The sequence below is a fragment of the Anopheles arabiensis genome, chromosome 2 (assembly GCF_016920715.1).
Source record: "Anopheles arabiensis isolate DONGOLA chromosome 2, AaraD3, whole genome shotgun sequence".
NCBI lineage: Eukaryota > Metazoa > Arthropoda > Insecta > Diptera > Culicidae > Anopheles > Anopheles arabiensis.
In genome coordinates, this window is record NC_053517.1 from 14413343 (window position 1) to 14431841 (window position 18499).

At 49.8% G+C, this 18499-nt stretch overlaps 1 protein-coding gene across 5 annotated transcripts; it reads left to right on the top strand.

The window, feature by feature from the left end:
* Positions 1–1129: 1129 nt before the first annotated feature.
* LOC120896153 (putative mediator of RNA polymerase II transcription subunit 26) lies at positions 1130–18429 on the top strand. 5 transcript variants are annotated; one of them, XM_040300080.1, is made up of 7 exons: positions 1130–1233; positions 2085–2507; positions 10312–10496; positions 13334–13550; positions 13691–14199; positions 14230–14311; positions 14925–18429. In XM_040300080.1, exons 2-7 carry the CDS (start codon positions 2471–2473, stop codon positions 17432–17434), a joined length of 3540 nt encoding a protein of 1179 aa, XP_040156014.1. In that variant the 5' UTR covers positions 1130–1233; positions 2085–2470; the 3' UTR covers positions 17435–18429. The 5 variants fall into 5 exon arrangements, with proteins under 5 accessions (XP_040156014.1, XP_040156010.1, XP_040156011.1 ...); XM_040300076.1 differs by having other exon boundaries at positions 13691–14311; XM_040300077.1 differs by having other exon boundaries at positions 1137–1233; positions 2107–2507; positions 13691–14311.
* The last annotated feature ends 70 nt before the right edge of the window (positions 18430–18499 follow it).

Genomic DNA, 18499 nt, shown 5'->3' on the forward strand with positions numbered 1-18499 from the left:
AAACACATTACAAAATACTGAACATATCCCTCTAGCTCTCTCAAAAACATCACATATTTGTGGGCTCAGCGTTTACAAAATACGGATATTCCAAGAGATAAATTCCAGCACAGCTGATCCTCCGATACTTATGCTTATTTGTCACTTGATCTTACGAAATGAGAAAACAATTTTCCGTAAAATATTGTTTTGAAACAACAATTGTTCGAAAGATATTGTTTTGAAACAACAACAAACAAGAACAATTGAAAAGGTCACTTTTTTGTAAAATTGTAAAATTGTTGATTCTTCAAATCTACTCCGGAATCATCAAAAGGTTTACTTTATGTTTAGAATTCAAGAAGCGCTTTAAAACAATCAATTTAATACTTTCCACATCATTGCTCTTTGTAAATCCGGACTCGTATTTCAAATGACCTTAGACATAATACACAGATCCACCATTAAAAGTCACAAGGAAAATGAACTGTAACGATGCTCCACTATCCGGAATTTGTCACCAACCGACAAGATCATCCCCAATGCAGACACGCCACACAGCGTCACCACTAACATTTAGTCTCCTACAATTCCACTCGCCAGACACTCGCCCCCCAAAGCCCTCAAAAGTCACGCTTTACTGTGCCACGTATGCCATCTTTAAGCATGGTTCACTAAGAAAAACGAGACCCATGTTAGAAAATAATAAACCATACATACACACACGTACTCGCAAACAGCCCCGAGCGAGTACGCCAAACGATCAGAATGTCTCCCGCCGCAAGCGCGGCAATGAAGGGTTGCCGTTTCGATCACCCGAGGCCACGCTTGTTGCAGATCGCAGCACAACAAAAAGTACGACCCATTACGCGACCCGAGAAGCGTTGGCACCAGAAACAGGGGAGCAGATGAACCGATCCCCTCCTACTGGTGTAGTACCCAGATCTGGGGTCTGGGAGGGTTGCGATGAAGAAGCTGTAGCACAGCGCAGCATCTTCGCCCGCAGTACCCGAGCTGCACGATCACTGCAAAGTTCCCTCTCTCTCACACACGCAGACAGACACTCGCGCCGTCCGAAAAGCCAGCGGGGATCAGACGCTGAAGATGTCGGTCGGTCTTAGCTCTTCCTTTCATTTTCAGCTCGCATCACTTCGATACTAACCGCAGGAAAGTGCAGTCGAGCTCGGGGGATCGAGCGCTAAACACAGTGCCTCACGGATGCCCACCAGTGTTAGACATCCGGACGCCCGCTCGGTAACGTTTCGCACCCGTTTCTTTTGTGGTGTGCAGCCCAGAGCCCAGAGTGTACAGTTGCTGTTAGGTTTCGAGGAGTTTCAACCACTCTACTAGTACCAGAACGTTCTAGCAGCTGCCAGCGACTTATCAAGTGGAAGAATAAGTGCAGCAGCTTAGAAGAATCGCTCCGCCCTCGGGGCTCGGTTTTGTGCAATCAAATTGTGAATTAGGGCCCCGATTATCGGAAGCCCCCCCCCAGCAGCACTAACGTGTGAACATACTGTTTCTGCAGAAAACAATAAATCACCCTCCCCAACAATGGCCCCCAACGCCGGTTCTTTCTCCGGTTCACGGGACTCAGTTGAGCCGTTTTCCCAGAACTGCTGACTGCAACTACTTGCAGCAAGTTTTCCCTCCCCGCGCACTAACGGAACGGTGGAAGTGAAACCCTGATTGCAGCAGGTGTCTGCAGCGCATTGTGTTCTGTGTCCGTCCGCCTTCACTGCCTTCCACCATCATAAACCGTCAACACATCGACGTGGAACGTCCCACGCCACGAGAACTCGCATCGCACCCCGGGAAATGCATTCCACAGCCACCGGGCGATGGAATGCACTTCACGTGGGCGCGAATGTGAGAAGGCTCTAAGGTGTCCCCTCCCGCACGTACAGAGGACAGAACAGCAGTTGGCAGCCAGTGACGGTGGACGGTTCAGTGTTCCGAACTTCAGGGCTCCGTGGTCCGTGCCTCGCTGTCAGTTATGATTTACGGTGCCAGTGAAACGGTTCTCAGAACTTCCGGTTGAGTGAAACCTTACGTGTACTACTCGCTGTGTACCTTCCGAATTGTAGTTCACTTATTTTTCGTAGTTTTTCCAATGTTTTTTCCTAGGTTTCTGTTTAAAGAGATGACCATCTCGATCATGCGCTTAATGGTGACGACGTTTTAAGTGTTTATTATTCTTTGTGCCTGCAAAAAAACCAAAAACCAATTAAATAGCAAACGATAGTGATAGTGAATAGAACGTGCGTTTTAGTGGGATAGTGATTGAAGGGTTTTGTGGATTCGGGAAAGAAAAGTGCCACAATTTTTGCACGGTGAGGAGTTGAAGTGTACTAAAGCTCAAGCTTGCTGTTGGCCAACGGTGCCCCGGTGAGAGGATTGTCTTGGTTCCAGAACTGCTGGAGAATATCGCCCAGGAGCTGTATTTGTGGCATTCGTCCGAACACTGAGCAGCAGGCATTGCGCTCGAGACATGATGGCGCTGATGCAGCAGCTTACACTTTGCACGGGTAAGTATTTTCCTTCATTTAAAGCACGATAATATAAGGTCTATGTCATAGACATCAAACTGCAAAGCCATAGCTCCAAATTATGACTCACAAGCAGCACGTTGCATTCCGAGATTGATCTCAACGCTTCTAAGCTTCCAATTATTGTGCAGCGAAGCATTGCAACACTGAAACCAATTAGCGAAGCCTCGGCAAAACTGTTCTAGCCCACGCAGAATATTAACAACAACAAATAAAGTCACTCGGTAGTCACTTGCAACATGCAACATTATGCTGAGGTATTTTGAATCGATCTTCATCTTCACTCGATCGCTGCTTTATACCAACGATCCATGATCACGACACATTTCGACACCATTTTTTCCGCACCGTACAACCATTAGTCGTGCGGGCAAATTGCAACTCCCTGGATATGCAAATGCTTCCCATCCCAATCTTGAAGACCTGCTCGTGGGTGTTGAAGGATCGCGATCAACACCCGAACGGCACAGCCTGGTCGGGAGTGTGATAGGTGTGGGCTTGCTTATTGATGAGCGTTGTGTGGGAGTTTTATTGGTGCGAATTTCTCGCTGCCAAAAAGTGGCACAATCTTGAATTTAAGTCAGCGGTTAGTGTCTTTTTCCTGTTGGTTTAATTCACAAAGTAGATGCGAATGTGCATTTAGATAGCGTGCTGATAACATAGAGCAGTCGTTAAAATTTATTAGCCACTATCTCGCAAAACTAACCGTAAAAGCGACGTTTTACCGTGATCCTCCCGTGATATTAAGCCGGATCTTCCCCAACATTATCTTGTTTGTTGAGAGTGAAGCACCACACACGCCCATGTAATTATGTCGCACAGGAAGATGCAATCTCCGCTGACCTTTCGCGTGGCCCTGCTCATCCTAATCAGCTCAAGATGCAAAGCCCGCCTCGAAGACGCATCAAAACTGTCACTGTCACAGGAAATTTACATCCGGCCTTGGTTTACGATTCGCCGCCCCGCTCTCAATGTCGCAATTAAAGGTTTCGTCTTTAACGATCTGGATCGCGTCTTCTCGCCCCTCCAGCGAAAAAATAGACAGCACCTTGGTATCCATCTTTCTTGGAGTGCTAGGCCGGGATGAATCAAACACACCCGACCTGCACCCTTGAACATTCGACCCCGCAATTGCCTTTGCCGGATTTGCCTATTACGGTCAGGAAGATCGCACGATCGGCACCACCGCCTGTAATAATACCATCATCGCCGACCGTTCCCTACCCGTGTCTGCTCGAAGTCGATTTTTAATCAGCATTTTGACACCTTTGTCGACCTTTTAAAAAAGCGCGCACGCGCTCGAGGGCATGCGCAATCGAGCAAAGCTATTCGTGCGCCACCAAGAAAAGGCCACTCTGCTCGCATTCGGTAGCACGAACGAAACATCCAAACTGCTCATCGAGAACCGTACTCATCCTTTCTGCGGTCGTTTGTATCGGTAAAATAGCAATCAACCCGGACACGAGCGCATATTCGAACCGAGGGAGGGAAAGAGGGCATTGATCGGCGTTGGTGGCGTTACAACCGATCGTGAGAAAAATTCTTGTCCCATTCCCAAACCCCCAATTCCATTAGGCTTGGGCAATGCGGCCGCACAGCGCATCCCGCGGTGATCGCGTGAAGAAATGAACTTTACGGCAAACCGCAATCCCTTTCGGAGCCGCTGCTAACCTTGAGGGTACATCTTCAAACAAATATCAACCCGCGGCTGGTTCTCCACTCCGGAGCCGGAGCGTGCCACGATTTGAAATGCGAGCAAATTAATGGACGAAGCTGCAGCGGGTCGGATCGGTTGCAAGAATTATTTCATCCAGCGGTGCCGCTGGTTTTTCGGGTGGCTTGTTGAAAACCGCGCGACCCACCGGGTCTGTGATGCTAGTTTTATGTGCTCAAGCAGAGGGGGGGGGGGGGGTGGCCTGTATGTATGTATTCCTCTAACTTTAATTCGTCCGCTTGATGGGGAAACTCTCAAACGTACACCCGCGCCATCAGCCACGAGAGGAGAGCGTGTGGGGAAATGAAGCAACGAACGTTACTGCAGAGGTAGCGCCGTGTTTCCCAACTTCCGTGCAATAGGCAGGAATTTGTAGGAGAAGCTCATTTGAAATGACTCATGCAGCCACGCAACAAGACCTTTACTGTACGGATTCATTAAGCGACTCTTGCTCTGTACTCTAGACAACTTTACTTGGAGAAAAATAGCTTTTTTAAGTTCAACACAAGAGTATTTGAAAGGCTCGAAAGCGAAGCATTTGATCCATTATGTTGGTTGTAGCCTTCTGTACGTATTCACTGTAATTGTACCCAACCACATAATTATTTATTTCAATCTTTAAATTGCGCGTTTTGCTTAATAAAAACAAAACAAATCAAAAAATCATTGCAGGCGCAATTATGCAACCTCAAACCCCCGTTCACAAAACAACTCATTTCCTTGGTACCATGGGTTTTCCCGCTGCTTGTCGCTGCCAAGTGCCACATCAAGCATATTAATTTAATTTAATAATATTTTCAAAACCCAACCCCACAGCCGCCCCCTCCGAAAACGCATCGCATAACCTTTGGCACTTTCGCCTGCACTGTGATTAATCGACAATTTGTTGAATTACAATAATTTGCTTTACCATGCTTTAATCACAACTCCGGCTGCATTGTTTTCCAATCCTTTTGCCCGCTCGCCCGCTCGCACTCGCATTGCTTTACCCAATTTCCCAAGCGAAAAGAAGCATGCTGATGATGCCTGTTTTTTTACGAGCATAAATTACAGCCGCATCATTATGAGCAGCGATTTGCACTGCACAGGGCAGGCTCGCTTTGCAGCTTTCGTTGCCGCTGCTTTCCATACAATGGTCGAAGGGGTGGTGAAGCAAAAACCCCCGGCTAAAATCCTACTTCCGATCCCAATCGGTTACAAACGGCATTACATAATTGACCTCGTTAGGAAACAACTAGACACACACCACACATACGCGCGCACGAAGTGTTCTTTGGCTGCGGGTCGGATCTTTCCGATGCAGCTGGGGCGTTAATTTATTACCACCAACACAGCTGGTCGATCCAGCAACATGTAAGGCAAGCCAGCTACACATTCTCAGCTGCGAGCTGGCAATCTGGGGTTGGATTTCAGCGCTAATCGCGCCACAATCTTCATCCACCGTCAAACGGCTACCCAAAGGGCGGAACACTTGTGCGCTGATAATGAACTCTCGCACCCTGCAAGATGGAGGGATTGCAATGAAGCAACAACAAAAAAGACACATAAATTAAAACATAATGATCATAACCCCAAACCGCTGGCGCTGATTGATTACGGAATGGGGTGGGCTTGCAGCCTTTTCGTGTGCAACGTTCGCTTCCGCCGCTTCGTTTGCAAGACAAGAGGAAAGTGAATGGGTGTGAAAATGGCATTCCATCCCGATCGTTGGTGAATCATCCCCAACCTTCGCTTCGAACCCTTAATTGAAGGACTGGAGAGGAAGGTTTCAGGTGGTGATAAAAATCGAAAGATTTTTCCACGTGTTAATCGGCAGAAGACGAACCTTCACGTTTTGCGGGGAGCTAACGCATCATTACACAACGCGATCGCGTACCAGCGTTGATGTTGTGTTTCCTTTTTGTTTGTGTATTGTGGTACGTGCACTTAGAATTGACCAAAGGTCAATCAGGTCCATTGGATAAGCTGATCTTGACGATCAAAAGGATGAAGCGTGCCTTACGATCACACATCACCTTTGACCGCCGCAGTCGTAATATGCTTCAGCCAGCACAACTCCTCTCCCCAACATCTCTTGGCGCTCTCAGGCCCGCACTCTGCCACACTTCGCCATGAATGCATCAACCTCAAACCCCCGTGGGCTGATCGTGCTCGTGAGCTGCAATTGTTTTCTTGCTGGGTTTTGCGCTCGGAAGCATCCCCCCGCGAGCTCGATTGCAGCCGCGATCGCAGTGATTATGCAACACCGGCCGGCCGCACACGACTCCCACGGTTCTCATCACCCCGTGCGCAACCGCATTTGGGCGCTCATGCCGAAGATCAGCTCACCTTTTCGCTAATTACCGCTACCGATCTAACCAGCGCCACACCGGCAGTGGTCGGCCACCGCGCGCATAAACGGCCCAGTTGACCTTGTGACCATGATCGCGATGCGTAACTGCGTAACGGCGCGCTACCGAAAATTCCTTAGCCCCGTTCCAAAAAATCGCCGTACACCCGCTCTGTTCAAACACTCCACTCCACGATGGGTGCTGTAATTTATTTTACCGCCAGTTGCTTACAGCCTTACAACACAGCGCCACCGTGGCGATGTGCTAGTGTTGTGGATCTGCGGATCTCGGTACTGATGCTGCAAGAAAGCATCAGCAGGGTGTGCAACGGCTCGGCTTGCATTGCGCCGAGCGGTCGCGACGTCCATGTGGCGAATGCAGCAACGATTCCATTCATCATCACGCCAGCCCGTCCACGTATCTGGTCCGGTCCAACCCCCCCGCCCGGTCGGTCCAGTTCGGTGGCCTCCGGTGACCTCCACCGTGCGCCAATGTATGCATTGTTTGGGGCTTTTTTTTGTTTTTCTTCTGCTGGACACGTGCTGGACGTACGCGCATGCAAAGCGCTCGTACACGAACCGACGAAACCAGCTCAACTAGCTGCCGATTTTTTTTGGGATGGTGTAATTGGGGAGGAAAACCACGTTACCGTTGCTTTCGCCACTGGATTGCAGTTTCTTGGCATCGGCCCTCTTCGCTCCCTCGTTGGTTTGCATTTTTCGCCGCCTGCGACCACGAGTGTAGGGAGGCCACCCTCCGCACGGATGCCTCAGCTGGAATGGAAGCAATCATTCAATTTACCGTGCGGACCCTAACTGCCAATGGTGCGCAATGCTGGATTGTTGGCATAAAAATAATGAGCCCCGCGAGTTCAATCCGCGAATGCAGGTAAAAAGATCGCACCGAGCGACTGTTGGTGGTGTTCATCAATCATACCAGCGCAACGGACCGATCGCTGCATCGCTTTCGGAGCATTCACCGTCTTTTTGCGAAAGTGCAGTGGGGCTGGAATTTTTCGGCGCCGTTTAATGTAAACGAGCGATCCTGCATCGCTTGCATTGCGGATGGTTTGGTACCGGCGGGCATGTTTGGGAGGTTCTTCATGCCGTTTGAAAGAAAAAACAAACGAACGAAATGGATGATTTATATTCGCTGTAAACTACACCGTAACATGGATCAGATATGGCTGATAAATAATATCTATTTAGCGGTTGTGTAATACTTTGACTTAGGAGTCATTTATAATACCGGGTGCACTTTATTACAGGCGTGTTTGGAATGGAATATTAAAATTCCGGGATTATAACATGGAACTGGTATACTGTTATACACGAAGATTATACACCGATCGTTACTACAAAAGAGTTCTTATAGCCTCAGTTTAAATTTTCAGTTCAATCCTGATGGTTGAGTGAGGAGGTATTTTTAATAACCGATTATGCCTTACTAAATGCTGTTATTTTCAAATAATGTGCATTCTTGTTAATTTTTAAGCATTTTGATTTTTTCTTGTTGTGTTTTGTTCTAATTTGAAATCTTCTAATTGGATTATTATGCTTCTATTTATTCATGTTTTTCGTTAGACTAATGTAATGTATTACAGTTTTTATATCCATTTTATGTATTTTATGTTATTTCATAATTATGTTTCAATTTTTTACATTTTTACATATTCTAAACGCTGCAAATGTTATTCAATTTATCATTGAACTTTATACACATCCACTACAACATTTCCCGGTGCCTCTTACCAACGTTTTATAATCCTTCTGATGGCCCATCATTGATCACACAGTGTATACTGTATGCATAAAGCTATTTTCATAACCAAACAAATTTGTTACGTTTTTAAATACCCTCATTCTGTCGCCGTACCGTCCGAAAACAATTCACTTCCATTTTGCGTAGCGTGCCTAACAACCTATGTGCGCACCATTTTTGGCATTCCATCGCTGCGGTGACCTTCGGAACGAAATGTCGAAGCATCACAGCATCGAAATCAACCTGCTGCTGCTGTGCAATGTCGAAATAAGATCATCACCATCATCTACCAAACCAGCCAAAGTGCGGTGGTAATTGTGCGCGTGAGGAGCATTCGGTTTTTGTTTTGTTTTTTCTGCAGCGCCTTACAGCGATGTGATGTCCGTCCATTTGTAGAATCGGGAGGATGGTGTTGTTGAGCCTAGCCAGGGAAAGGCACACAAAACGGTAGCGCTAACGGTAGCAGCGGGCAAAGCACTGCGGGCAGGTCTACATAAAACAAAACTGCTCACCCTCGCCAAAGCTTCACCGCGATCCTCCGTAATTGGGTAATGAGCTTGAGGTTAAATGTTCAACTGCGGGGGTATGTATCCCTCTGGCTCTGAAAGGCAGAGGCATGACCGTTGACAGCTGGGGCCTAGCGTTTGCACCGGAGCGTGTAGTACTGAAAGGGACGCTTTCCGTCCGTCTTCGCGTAGCTGATGGACACAATGGACAGCTTAATGAGGGGACCGTTTGGTCCCCAAAACCGCAAGCGGATGATTCTCGCGCTCAATCTCGATAAAGCTACGCACACAGATTGTGCAACACGTTGGTTGGTGTACGGTTTTTTGCTGCTGCACCCAATGTCAACCGGGTGACGGACAGTAAGGTTCGTGGTCTTATGGCGCACCGGAGTCACTCTGGCGGTGTTACAGCCGTCCAAGCGAATCGATCAGGAAGCAAGATCGGAGGACATCGCTCACTGTTTTCTATTGTAGCCGTTGTAACACACAGCCAGACATGCAAACCCCCCAACAGAGATTTTGCTACCAGACCTCACCACCCACCAATAGGTCAAATAGCGCGCATAAAAAAGGTCAACTTTCACGGAAACGTCGTTGAAACAAACGAAACCAAATTGTAACTAAACGACTAACCGCGAGCAGGGTAGCAGCAAGCTTGGGACCCAAGCATCGCAGTGGTAGGTCTGGCAATCATTACACCTAAATCGTGATAACCGGAAGGGATGCTGCAGCATTTAAGAAGCTACGCCGCCGCAACCGGTCACGCGCACTGCGCTTCGTTCGCTTCGTTTTTTTGTGTTGTTTTTGTTTCGTTTCTTTCTAAACCAAATAGAGGCCAATAAGAGCGACTCAGAAGACGACCGCTGAAGATGTTTCTGTTGCATGCAGAGCTGGAAACCCCTTCCCGGATCGAACAACAATGGTGGAGCGACAGCTTGGAGAGCACCATTGTAATACCAAACCGAAGATCATCATCATGAGGATCGCTCGGTTGCGATTTGCATAAAACATGGGGCACAGACAAAACAAAAAACAGAACAAGGGGACAGCCCCTCCGTTTCGGTTGTGCCGATACACCTTCCAAATATTCGCTATCGAATCGGCATTAGGTCGACATTAGGGCGCTGGTGACATTAGCTGCCAACCATAACCAAAGGGGAGAGGGTCTCGCGTTGTGTCACAGGAAATGTCTAACAGCAGTCGTTTGGGTGGCAGTAAAGGCCGTTGCACAGACACACACACATACACAAGCATCTTTGCTCTTTGCTACATTCTCGTGAAGCATTTGCCGACCTTTTGGTTCGGTGCAGAACATCTTCTAAATGTTAAGCTGGTAGGTCGCGCAGAATGCCTGGAGCTATTCTATGCCTTCGGAGGACTGCAGTGTCTCCTACCTTTTCGAACGATACCCGCTTTGTCGCATGATCGTAAATTATTTCTAATAATCTTCTTCTTCGCCCTCCACTTCCCAGCCCTTCTAATGGTCGCGGCAATCGTAAGCAACAATGGACAGTTCCTGCCCGGACCGCGCTACAGCCTGGACAACATGCCCAAGACGGGCTTCACCTGCCGGGACAAGATCCTCGGCGGGTACTACGCGGACTCGGAAACGCAATGCCAGATGTTTCACGTGTGCGTGAAGGTGGCCGGTGTCGGTGTAAGTATGAAGTTTACGGGGAGGCATGTTCTCCAAAAAAAAAAACAGTCACAAATTCTCACAACCTCAACGACTCCACTCGTTGACCCCACTGTGCCGAAAAAGGGGTCGCTCGCTCCTAATCGTGTGGGAGCAACGGAACCGAACGGAGAAACAAAACAGCAACAAAACCACGGCTAAAATAAACGCTTCACATAATCGATGACGTTGGGTTGAGGTTGGATGGTGCCGCACGGTGGGACGGCCGCAACCATCGTCAGCAGATCGTCTCCGCTCCGTCAGCCGAACGGCCGTTCCCAAGAGACTCTCGTGACCTTTAGCGTGAAGCGTTTGCGGCCGGTAGAAGCTATGCACGCGGCTGGAGAGCGGGTGGAGGGAAGAGAGTGCCACGAGCATGGCATCATCAGGGGGTGGGTTTGCTCCATCAAAGGGTGGGTTGACGCTCGTTGACTTCTCGAACCTCCAGTTGGGGCTCGTGCCTTTCGAGCCTCTCGCGGATTGTCGCCCCTTTGCCACACGATTTTCTATTGTCGCTTGCCGGTCCCGTTTTTTTTTTTCACCATCTTATTGCTTATGGCCACCTGTGGCAACTGTGTGTGTGTGTGTGATCACCCGCGTGGATCAGCAGGACGTCCTTGCACCAGCGTGATCCATCCACTCGCAAACGGACACACATTTTGCACGATCAGGTGTCAAGTCACCAGGCCAAAAAAATAGCGGAACTCATGTAACACCAGGCGGAGTCCTTTCCAAACACCCAAGGACGTCCACACCTCCGGTAGGGGTGTGTTTGGCATGATCTAAAGAGTGGCACGCTGTTTGTATACGCTCCTGTAAGCTGCACGATGCATTCCATAAGTCGGGCTCTGGTAAATGCCACCGATGGAATAGATAATGAGACACACACACACTCCGAGAAGAGACCTCCAGTAGGAGTTATCTTTAGTTTTGCATCAAATCGAACGCGCAGCAGTGGAGGGGTGAAGTGAAACACCATAAACACTTTGTTTTAAATTTGGCTTCGTAATAGTTTACGATCAACCTGGCAGCATCTTTCTTGCCGGCTTCAAGGCTTTACCACGTTCAACCCGAAAAGGACGTTTCGTAACGTGTGAGGTCGTGTACGTCACACCGAAATGGCAAACATGTTCAAATTCAAGTCAAATTCAAGTCGATCGATGTGGACCCACATTTCACACCTTCGCGTCTATGGCTCGAAAAACGGAGATCCGGGCTTTTACGATCTCCTCGAGAGCATGTTGTGGATCAAACGAAACCCAACAAAAAAAAAACCTCCAACAATGGCGCCACGATACAATCCCAGCTATTTGGTAAGCAAACAGAAGAAGAAGAAAGAAAAGAAAAGAAAAACCTCCAACCGGAAAACCGAAATCAGGTCACATTTAAAGTTCACACCGTTACTGTTACCGATGAGCGGTCGAGATAATTGCTCACAAATTTGTTATTGTGGAGCAGATGGGCGTTCAGCGGCGTCCCTGTACAGAAGCTACCGGTAAGCATCTTGGAAGTTGAATTTCAAATTGCAAATCGTTGTTGAAATGTTACTTTCAATTAGCGAAGCATCCTCCTTTCACTTTTGGTTTGGGCCACAGAAACAATTTACCAATCTGCACATCAGTTTTTTTTTATTATCAATCAAACACGAAACTGTTTACATTTTATTGCTGTTGCATCGTTTTCGCGCAGTCTCGGGCGAATCATCCATTTTTTGGAGCCTTTTTCTTAATGGCAATGAAAACGAAACCATCGTTTCAGCAACGATCGTTATATAATTTGCCCTCAGTGCCCGATGAATAATAAACGATTATTTAGACGGATTGTGGTGCGGTGCCTTACAAAAACCCACAAATTCAACTCCTCCCTTTCAAACTCCCTTCACCGTGCTGTGGCGGTGATGTAGTTAATCAAATTGCCGATTGCTTCACTGGGGGACGGAGCATTTAACAAAAAAAAACCCATGAGAAACAAACTCCCGCCAACTCACAATTAATCATCATATTCACACCGAACGTGCGCACACACCACCTTTTGGGGCGCCGGTGCTGTTTGGTACGCTGCCAGCTATACAGCCTACAGCTGCCCGTCCTATCTGCCGCCCAATCTTATCTGCCGTTGAATGAATGCTTGCTACCGCGCTTGCTAAACATTTGCTACGAGCAGCGGCGGCGGCGGCGCCACACTGTCTGAGAAACAGAGCCACGAGCGGCGACGAGAATCAAACCTGACGGCGCTCGCGTGTGTACAACCTTGCCAGCCGGTAATTACACCGAGCAGCGAGCCCTAAGATGATGTATTTTGTCCGCTGGTGCCTACCTCAGCCTCCACAAGCAGCGGGTTAAGCTCCAGCGTCAGTGGAGATCAGTGGAGACAGAGAAAACAAGACCACGAATGGTAGTGCGTGCGAATTCGTACGCCATGAGTGAGATACGCACCAAGTTGGCCTTCTTGTGCCGTATTGCGCCACCTCTCTAGCGATTGCTTACTTTACACCTCACCCAATAATACCTGCCCCCGACTCCGAGTAGTGTGGTGTTGTGTGTTAGTTTTCTATTGTTTTATATTCTTGCGTTCTTGCGAAGTTACTAGCACCTAGGTGCTGTAGCTCAGTCTTCAGATACGACTCCACCACTCGATCAAAACTTCTCACAAATTAATTTGTGTGTGTGTTTTATTTCTTTCTCTCCACGTTCGATCGCACTCCGCTCCGGGAAAAATTCGTCTACCACGATGACTTTGTTCGATGACAATTTAATTGTTTTCAAACTCTTCTTTTTTTCTTCTCAACCCCTCACACACACATATACACACACACAAAGGTGCAAGATTTCCGCTTCCTCTGTCCCAATGGTACGGCTTTCGATCAGGAAGCTCAGATCTGTGCCGATTGGGGCGATGTCGACTGTGAGGCGGCCACACTGTACTACGGCAGTGACAACTTCGACCTCTACCGGCTGGGTTCCGGTTTCGAGAGCAAGCGGGCACCGTTCGCCGAGGAAGAGGAGGCCACCTTCCATCTGCAGCGTGCCGAAACGAGTAAGTGTCTTTTTGTTGATGTTATCTTTTTTCTATTTTGAGCCAATGAGGTAATGCGATGCGTGCTACAGTTAAACCTTTGCAACTGCTACACTGCATTCGATTCGATCCACCAAACTGACGATCTCCATACTCTACAGGCGATGCTCGAAGAAGCAAGCAGTACATTGTTAACCAGAGCTCCAAGCCACAGCAACCACCGAGCCCAAATCAGATCCCAAGCGTACATAAACCGTCCTATCCGCAGCAGCCCCAGCAATACTTCCGTCAACCGGTGACGCCACCGACCACAACGACCACCTCCACCACGGCGAGCACCACCACGACGACGACGACCAGAACGACCACCCCGTTCACCCCGGTGGAGAACATCTTCTACAAAACGAGCCAAGCACCGACGAAGCTGCATCAAAAGCACACGGAACACAAGCAGCACCAGCTGCTGCTGAATCAGCAGCAGCTCCTGCAGGCCCAGCACTTCCGTCAGCTGACGGCGGCAGCAGCTACGGCCACACCTGCCGATCGTCGCCCAGCGGGTGACGAGCTGCGCACCACAACGCCATCCTTCACCAACAATTTTGCACGATCACAGCCCCAACCACAACAGCAGCCCCAACCACAGCAGAGGCAACCACAAACGCAGCAACTTCAGCAGCAGCCGCAACAGCAGCGTTCGCCACAGCAGCAGCCGCAACAGCAGCGCTCGCCACAGCAGCAGCAGCAGCCACAGCCCCGTCCGGCGCAACACAACGACTTCAACAGTAAATACGTAGCCTAATGTGTTTAGTTAAGGTCTTCATCATCATCGCCATCATCATCAACCTCATCAAGATCTCCATCGCTACCCATTTTGCCGGACGGACATCTGACACCCGGAAGTTTTCCTTCCCGGGGCTCGACCATCAGCTGTTACACTTGACTCACGAACTACTATTTCTAGACTGGCAAACTGGACTGATTGATAATTACGCGCTTCATTTCACTCACTGGCGCAGGCTGTGAAGGCTTTCTGTTACGCTGACAGCATACACCGGACTCGCTACGCTTCCTCCACTCTTGCATGCCGCTTTAGCATCTGGGAAGGCTCACACAGGCCCAAATGGGCCTGGGTTGGGAGTGGCACCATTCGCTTTTTCCTTCATCATTCACCACCAGATCGAACTAAGATAATTGAATGATTACTGATGGGTTTTCACACTTATTAAATGGAACCGTTTATTCTTCTTTTTTTCATTTCTTCTCGCTTTCTTAATTTTGCTTCCGTTTTTGTGTTGTTTTTCTTTTGCTTTCTTTTCCATCTTTCCAATTATTATCTCGCCTTTTTATGTGTCCTGCTGCAACCCGTTCTGCACGCCACCCAATTCGCCAACCCAGATGATGAGATCTTCCGCGGATCGCACAGCTCGCACTTCTACAACAACCGCAACAATGGTAAGGAAGACTACGAGGAGGAGCTGTACCGGAAGTCGACAACGACGCCCCGATCGACGGCGGCGGCGACCGGAGCGAACCGCGCCTCATCGACTCAGGCAACGTCACGGGGCCGCAATCGTAGTCGGGGAAGTGTTCGGGCCCATCATCTGAATGCGCTGCGCAATGAGCTGAAGCCGAGCACCAGTACCACGCCGGCTAGTGTGACGAAACAACCCCAGCAGCAGCAGCAGCAGCAGCAGCAGCAGAGACAACCAAACCAGCAGCAGTTCAATCACCAGCAACAGCTACAACAGCAAAGACAACAACTGCAGCAGCAGCAGCAGCAGCAGCAACCACAACCACCACGACAACCATTCCAGTCACTCCAGCAGTTTCCACAACAGCAACGACAGCAGCTTCAGCCGCAACAGCAGCAGCAACCGCAACAGCAACGACAGCAGCTACAGCCGCAACAGCAGCAGCAACCGCAACAGCAACGACAGCAATTGCAGCAACCGCAACAGCAGCCCGCACGCCAACAAAACACCAAGCTACAAACGACGACACCCGATGACTTTGTGGACATTCCGAAGATCCCCAACTTCCGGCAGCAGCCAACGACGGTACTGAAACCCCAGCAGTCTTCCGCTCAGGCACCATCCTTCGGACAGGCCATCGTCTCCACACCGGCTCCCTTCGCTAAGCAACCGGCACAGCCACAAAGCCGAGGAAACACTCTGTTCTTCAACACACAGCAACAGCAGCAACAGCTACAGCAGGTCACTAGTTCCACGACCCAACCGGCTCCACAGCAGCGTTTCGGAGGTAATCCGCCCGCCACGAACAACTTCAAGATTACCGTCACTTCGCCCCAGAACGATCGTCAGCCAAGCTTCAGCCAACCGCAACAACAGTTTAACTTTAACGCGCAGCCACGCCAGCAGGCCCCGATCGCGAGCACAACGTCCGCTTCGGCCCCAGTTAACAATCCGTTCCAGTTTTTCGCTGCCCAGACGACCACGACCACCGTCCGGCCACGCAGTACCTTCGAGAATCGGGCAACGGAACGTTCGTTCGATGAGGGCGCCGTGACAACCCCACAGGAATCGCAACGTATCCGTCCACAGTCGCGCACGTTCAACGTCGATCCGAACCGGCTCAATCAGTTCAACTACAACGAGTATCAGGGTAGTCGCACCAGTACTACCACAACGACTACCTCCACTACAACGACCACGACGCCAGTACCCCCAACAACATTCGCTCCTTCGCAGGCGAACTTCCGACAGCGGGCGCCACAGCAGAGCTCCTTCCTGAATCCCTTCTTCAGCAACCCGTCCACGGCGGCTCCCGCCATCACGACCATCCCGCCGGCGATCGTGCAGAAGGCCGTCCCGAAGGATCGCTACCAGTCGATTCAGCGCTCCGGCAACGAAGGCCACACGCCCTCGACGGTGAAGAAGTTCTCCACGCTCGTCCCGAAGGATCAGTACAATCCGACCACCTTCAAACCGAACGCGATCAGCAAGAAGGCGCTGCTCCAGTTCGTCAACCAGAAGAGTGTGATCGGGCTGGAGAAGTCCCCGTTCACGGATCGGGTCAGCATTACCACCAGCACGACCAGCAGCACCACCACCACCACAACGGAGAAGGCGCCGGCTCCGGTGACGACTCGCTATCCGGGCTACATACCCACCATTCCGCCAGTAACTTCTACCTCCACCACGACCACCACCCGTGCTCCCTTCACTACCACCACGACTGTTTCCAACGCACCACCGGCACCGAATCGCTTCTTCCAACCACCCGTGGCCAAGGTGTCGAACCCGCTCACCCAATCCCCGATCGTCGTTACCTCGGCGAAACCGGAACCAACCCAGGCCGAAATCGACGAGGACGATGGGCAGTACCATCCCGAGCTGTACGAGAAAGACTTCTACCGGAACCGCGTCAAGGCGAAGGCACAAGCGGCGGCCGCCCTTGCCCAGGCCCGCAACACCAACGGACTGGCATCGCTCTCCACGAGCGATGAGGAGGAAATCTTCCGCACCGCACACTCGCAAAACATTGCCGCGAGCGGTAACGACCTGATACTGGAGCGGGCCCGCCAGGCAGCCGCCCGGATCAATGAGTTCTTCTCGTCCTCCTCGGTCAAGCCAACGACAACGGCACGGAAGGAGCAGAAGGAGGGTCAGCTGGAAACGGTCACGCCGAAGGTATCGTCGAAGCAGCACCACCACTCCAAGGACTCCTCGGGCCGGACAAAGCCGTCCCATGGGGCGAAGGGTAGCGGCAGCACCAGCAATGCCACTCCCCGACCCTTCTCCAAGGCGCCCACGATCCCACCGAACGCCACGATTACGAAACGGCCGCCGGAAGATGATAGCTACGATTACGCGTACTACGACACCGGCAGTCCCGATGTGCCCGAGTACGACGTCATCGAGGACTTTGGTCGGAAGCGGGTGTAAAGCCAGAATGAGCCGGTAGTCTTAAACGGAAGAATGCTTGCGCGAAGTGTACGTGTGTGAGGCAAGTGCACTGGATGCGTTGCGTCCTCTGCGCGACGTGATCCTGCTGCATGGAGTGTCAGTGGAATTAGTTGTATGCGGGAGAAGTAGCCGCGTGTGAGCGTGAGTGAATGGGATGAATGAATGAGTTAGTTTTTTGGGTTCGTATTGTTTTGCTTGTAAGTACCGCGGCGATGGTTACCAGACACATCAGTCTGGCGCTTCTTCTGACCCGCGTCCCATACGTCGAAGTCAACGCAGAAGTTGCGGGGAAGCGCAACAACGTCGGGATGATGTCGCTGCGAATATAAAACGCTACACATAATAATGATAATATACTGCCATTAGCGTTAACAATCATACACACACACATTCAAACACACATACATACATACACAATCACACACACATACAGATGGAGCGTAGAACGGATGCAGGAGCTTAAAGGATAGATGTCTTTCCGGGGTCCCCCAGTCCCCAAAATCCCAGCAGGAAGCCAGTATTTGTAGTACACTCAGAAATGCGCACTGTATCCATCTTTTCCGGCACGTGGCCTGATCACATAACAATCTTTTGTTTTATCCTTCTTTTACTGTCTGTTCCTCTCTGTTCTTTCTGTTCCTTTCTTGGAAAATCATGTCAAATGATATTATTTACACAATTACTTCATACGAGTTTAAATTCACTTTAAAGGTTAGAATACGTCGCTTAGATCCTATGTTCTTTCCTATTCTCAACTGTGCACTTGCTGAGCCTGAGCAACTTCCCATTCTGCACGCGAACCACACATAGTGTTAGGAAAAATTTGTTCCACAAATCTTTTCTTTCGCAATTGATCATAATGCAAAATGGTGCTAAAGACGGTTTTGCAGCCAAAAGTGCCCCGACTATTGTGGTAACGAGACAGCTAAGGAGGAAAAGATTTTTTGTAAATAAATGTCTTTAATCAAACAGAACCGAGCGCGTGGGGTTTTCTAGGCGGGAGAAGATATTCCATCCGAAAGGGGAACCATTGAAGTATGGATA

Coding starts and splice junctions, on each gene's coding strand:
- LOC120896153 (XM_040300076.1), top strand. CDS start 2,471: ATGATGGCGCTGATGCAGCAGCTTACACTTTGCACGG. Junction 2,508..10,311: donor GCAGCTTACACTTTGCACGG/GTAAGTATTTTC, acceptor TCCACTTCCCAG/CCCTTCTAATGGTCGCGGCA. Junction 13,551..13,690: donor TCTGCAGCGTGCCGAAACGA/GTAAGTGTCTTT, acceptor CATACTCTACAG/GCGATGCTCGAAGAAGCAAG.